This window comes from Drosophila persimilis, unplaced genomic scaffold (assembly GCF_003286085.1).
Source record: "Drosophila persimilis strain 14011-0111.01,24,50 unplaced genomic scaffold, DperRS2 tig00000579-arrow-pilon, whole genome shotgun sequence".
Classification (NCBI taxonomy): domain Eukaryota; kingdom Metazoa; phylum Arthropoda; class Insecta; order Diptera; family Drosophilidae; genus Drosophila; species Drosophila persimilis.
This window is the reverse complement of record NW_020825322.1, coordinates 2,905,254-2,909,553: the sequence shown is the minus strand read 5'-3', so window position 1 is coordinate 2,909,553 and position 4,300 is coordinate 2,905,254. Positions and strand designations below refer to the sequence as shown.

The 4,300-nt window shown below is 40.4% G+C and overlaps 2 protein-coding genes across 2 annotated transcripts; one reads left to right on the top strand and one right to left on the bottom strand.

The window, feature by feature from the left end:
• On the top strand, nucleotides 1–855 carry LOC6598413. Its single transcript, XM_026990482.1, has 3 exons — nucleotides 1–4; nucleotides 275–716; nucleotides 790–855. The coding sequence occupies exons 1-2, from the start codon at nucleotides 1–3 to the stop codon at nucleotides 706–708; spliced, it is 438 nt and encodes a 145-aa protein (XP_026846283.1). The 3' UTR covers nucleotides 709–716; nucleotides 790–855.
• A 1,300-nt stretch (nucleotides 856–2,155) lies between these two features.
• On the bottom strand, nucleotides 2,156–3,141 carry LOC113566155 (ARL-6-interacting protein 1 homolog). The gene is made up of 2 exons (XM_026990505.1): nucleotides 2,435–3,141; nucleotides 2,156–2,374 (listed from the first exon to the last, which is right to left on the bottom strand). The coding sequence occupies exon 1, from the start codon at nucleotides 3,103–3,105 to the stop codon at nucleotides 2,539–2,541; it is 567 nt and encodes a 188-aa protein (XP_026846306.1). The 5' UTR covers nucleotides 3,106–3,141; the 3' UTR covers nucleotides 2,156–2,374; nucleotides 2,435–2,538.
• Nucleotides 3,142–4,300: the final 1,159 nt, after the last annotated feature.

The following is a 4,300-nucleotide window of genomic DNA, read 5'->3' as shown; positions in this document are numbered from 1 at the left end:
ATGAGTGTGGCGTTCGACCCACCCGAAGTGCTGCTACTTTGCCACCGCCTCCAACGATAATGTGGCGCGCGTGTGGAGAGTGGATCCCGCAAAGCACGTTGTGAGTTTCTTCGGTCACTTGGCACGATTGGAGGTGTGCCTTTTCCATCCGAATGGAAAGTACCTGGCCACTGGATCGGCAGACGCCACCGCCAGAATCTGGGACTGCGACAAACGCACTCAAATGCGACTCTTCCGCGGCCACAAGGCCCCCCCCCAAGGCTCCCCCCCCAAGGCTACCTGGTCTCTGGTGGCCGAGATGACCTGATCAATGTCTGGGACACAACCATCGAGCGAATAGTCTACAGCCTGCCCCAGCCCAACGCAAATATTGCCTCGATCGATTTCTCCTACTGCAACAATCTGCTGGTTGTTTGGAGCCAGGACTGCCATCTGAGCCTTTGGGAGTTTCAGCTGCTCGTCAAGTGCCCCGAGAAGAAGGTTTCGTCCACCCAAAGCACCAAAGCAAGTGAGCTGGCGCTAATCAGCACGATTCAGGCCTGTAAAAATGGAATTTTCCTTCAAAGTGGGTTCGTCGGTCGCGATGCCCTGATTGTCATCTGGACGATGAGTTCTCGGAAGGTAATAGCGTTAAGCCCGAAAGCAGCCGAGAAGAAGACTGGCGTTGTGAAGGCTCTTGAAACTTGTACTTTGAATACAGAGAAATGATGAGATTGGTAGGTCGTGTCTCAGTTAAATGAAGTTCTTAAACTAATCATGTTCCATTGGCATATTCTATTGCACCTTCAGATGCAGAAATAGCTTCTCGGACCCAGGCGCTGAGGCGAGTCATCGATGGAAAGCACCGTGGATTCCATGAACATACATTCGATTCAAGTATATAAACGTAAACATACACAGCCCAAACTTCAAACATTAAAACTAACCATTCGGATCCCACTCATTGTTTGAGCTGTAAGTTTCCACTGGTCAAAGCAAAGGCCTTCCCTGATTTTATGTGCAATATTGTTCTGTTTTTCAGAATATATATCAATGATTGCGGCACTCCCTGAGTGGCCCCAAAAGACTATTTAAAATACGGTAGACAAGTGCTGAAAGTGGTTCGCGGTTGCATTCAACTGTTTTGTGGCCTGGCTTCCGGAACTCTCAATCCACTCCACAGCCCACGCGACTTCACAACAAATGGAGCTACAATTTATGGACCGGCACAAACCCTCTGAAAGACGAACCGAATGCATTAAGTAAAATTTCCATTTTGAAAAATTACTGATTACTGACTATCTTGCAGACATTGAATTTTGTGTGTGTTGGGACAATTGGAAATGGCTTTATTTATGATCATCCATTGAGGTCACAGCTTACATAAATATGTAGAAACATGTGCATAATTGATTACAGATATGTATAAATGTAATACAATATGTGAGAATTGGGGACCGCAGCTGCTGGAATCTCAAAAAAGATGTCCAAGGAATGAATGTGTAATATTTCAATCTAAGCCATTAAATGATGTCCAGACACATTGTCTCTCTTTTCCCTTCCCACTTGGATCCAGGGAAGAGGATTCGAATTGGGACTGGGATTGTAAATATAAAATACAAATGTTCAATCTAAATTAAGCATAAACCATAGGAATAGGCCATAGGAAGGCCGATCAGGATGTCAGCCAGTCCTGATCAACAATCAGCTGATACCTTCCAATAGTTCCGATACATGCGTATAGATTAGCTGTCTAAGAAATACAACTAACACCTAATCTATGCAATCAAATTGATATCAGTTAAGATAAGTTGCATTATCTATTGCTTATAACGACATTTGGGTATGACTACTACTACAAATTTCGTTGGCCCTTTAAACGTCGCCCCAAAGGAACAACTATTTCATCGAAGCCCACTGTTAATTTACATAAAAATGTTTACCAAATCCATGACAGAAAATACTCAATACTCATATAACAGGACTGATAGCAAGACTATCTTTGTAAGATATACACCATATACTCGTAGTATACCATGAAAAGAAGGGGATTGAAAATGATTGAACAACATACATCTGCGCTCCAAAATAGTAGATTATCTGAGTAATAGTTGCTCTTTATAAGAATCGTACACAAATTCGTAGTTCGTGGCATTTTATTGATACGAGTGTAATACGTTTGATTGAGTTTCAAGATGTTTCAGTTATAATAATTGAACAATCGAAGCATGTACGTAATGAGTATTATTTAATTATTAAGCTGCTGTTGTTGGGTAGATACGCCAGGGCATTTCCAAATGATGTAGAATCGATACTGTTTCCTTTGAAAGTATATTTTCGGATCCTCCGACTCCAGCAGAGTGGCACATTGTGGATGAGCAAAGAAGGCCAGATGCTGATGAAAAAACATTTATATTGCATAGATCCCTTTCAAGTTATTTCATTAGCCACTTACCAATCTGGAATGGCGAATTGAGGATGACTTCTATTTTTTGTAATATTTCTAAACAAATTTTGTGGATGTGGTGCCTAGGGGTGGAGCAGTACTTTTTCAGCTTTCTACTGGAGTTTCTTGAAGACGTGTTTAGCTTGCAGACCAGCCCACATGGCAATGAGAAGAGTAACCAAGTACATCAACAGAAGATTGTTAACGATTGAACCAATCCAAGCCATGGCCAGGAGGACCAAGCTTTTCACAATCACGAGGCCGGTCGATTTACGTTCCTTGAATAGATACTGGTACCATGCTGCCAAGCTTTCCTTGATGATGTACATCTGTCCGCAAACAGACTCGAATTTCGCGTCGTTGTCGATATTCCAAAACAAGCCGGCCATTTTGGTTGAGAAAAAGTCCAAAATGAAATCCGGCGGATCCAGGCACCACAGAAGAAAATAGTGCGAAATGGTAGTCAGCAATGCCAGGAGAGACATAAGAGTTATCACCGATAGATCCATGTACCAGAGAACGAAATAAGCGACGCTTATGCCCCCCAATACCACCACGGGGTAGTATTTTTTCTCCCAGGTAAGGACACCATAGGCAGTCACTATAGGCGCTTGAAATCGCTCCAAATCATGCTTAAGCTTGATCACCATTTCGTTATTACCAATGTCCGATGCTGTCATCTCTGTGCTTCGTTGCGTATCGAGTTCAATTGGAGTTTTCAACATAGTCTCTGCCTTTAATTTAAGCAAAAAGTCGCTTTTTTTTTATTGCTAGCCAACGTCAATGCATCAAATGAGAGGTGGCAACGTCAAACCATCGAAGGTACTATCGATAGTTTCGATGTTTACCTGCAAGCCGGTTTCATCACTAGCCATACAGTATATAGATGTGCCCGTTCATGCTAGAAAGCGTCACGCGATGGTTTACCAGTTCGAATACCCCAGAGACCTCGGCTCTGGCGTTCGGGTACTGACGCGTCATCATGAGAAAGCGCAGAGAGAACATCTTTGCATGTGTTAGAACACCGCAATATGCTTCGACAAAAATATGTGTTTGCATGCTTTTTTCGTGTGTGTGTCTAGTATTGCTGGCCGCTAGAACTGAAATTAAAGTTTGGTTCTTGTTTTGGGTCTTTTGATGAACGGACCTACTATTTGATTTGAATTACATTTTATTAATTTATAATTTATTAATAATTTATATTATATTAATTTATATAAATATAATAATAATATATCGCAATAACTAATTTTTAACATTTATTTTCTTATTTTAAATTATAAAAATTATGTAAACGCCGTCGGTTCTTGACTTCTTAGTTTATTATAACTAAAATAATGATGTATCTAAATAAACGATATAAGAAAAAATATATCTATATACTAAAATAAATATGCATAAATATAAATGGAATTTGTGTTACATATATTTCAAATCAATTGTCAATAGCGCGCTTTCCGACGGGAATGTGCAAAGCAAAAATGTAGATGCGTGTCGCACCATGACTACTCTCATGGACAATACCCAAACATTTTCTAATTAAATTATGTAACATCTTATGCACATATGTACGTATGTACATAGCTATGTCAGATTATTACATTCGTATATTGCATGAGGGTATTTAAAATAACTGTTGTATTCTTTAAGAAGTGTTAGTATCCTAAAATACTCTAAATCAAAGAAACGAACCAGAACAAAATTCAAATTAAGTGCATGCCTTTGTCACAAGATTTCGAGACTTGGTATATCCATCATACTCGCATACATACATACATTACATCCAGTTGCACGCCATGTTTCCAAGCTAATAATGTTGAGTTTGCCACGTGTGGTGAACTTTAAGGTCTGTGGTGTGTTTAAGACTGCCAGACT

Coding starts and splice junctions, on each gene's coding strand:
- LOC113566155 (XM_026990505.1), bottom strand. CDS start 3,105: ATGACAGCATCGGACATTGGTAATAACGAAATGGTGATCAAGCTTAAG.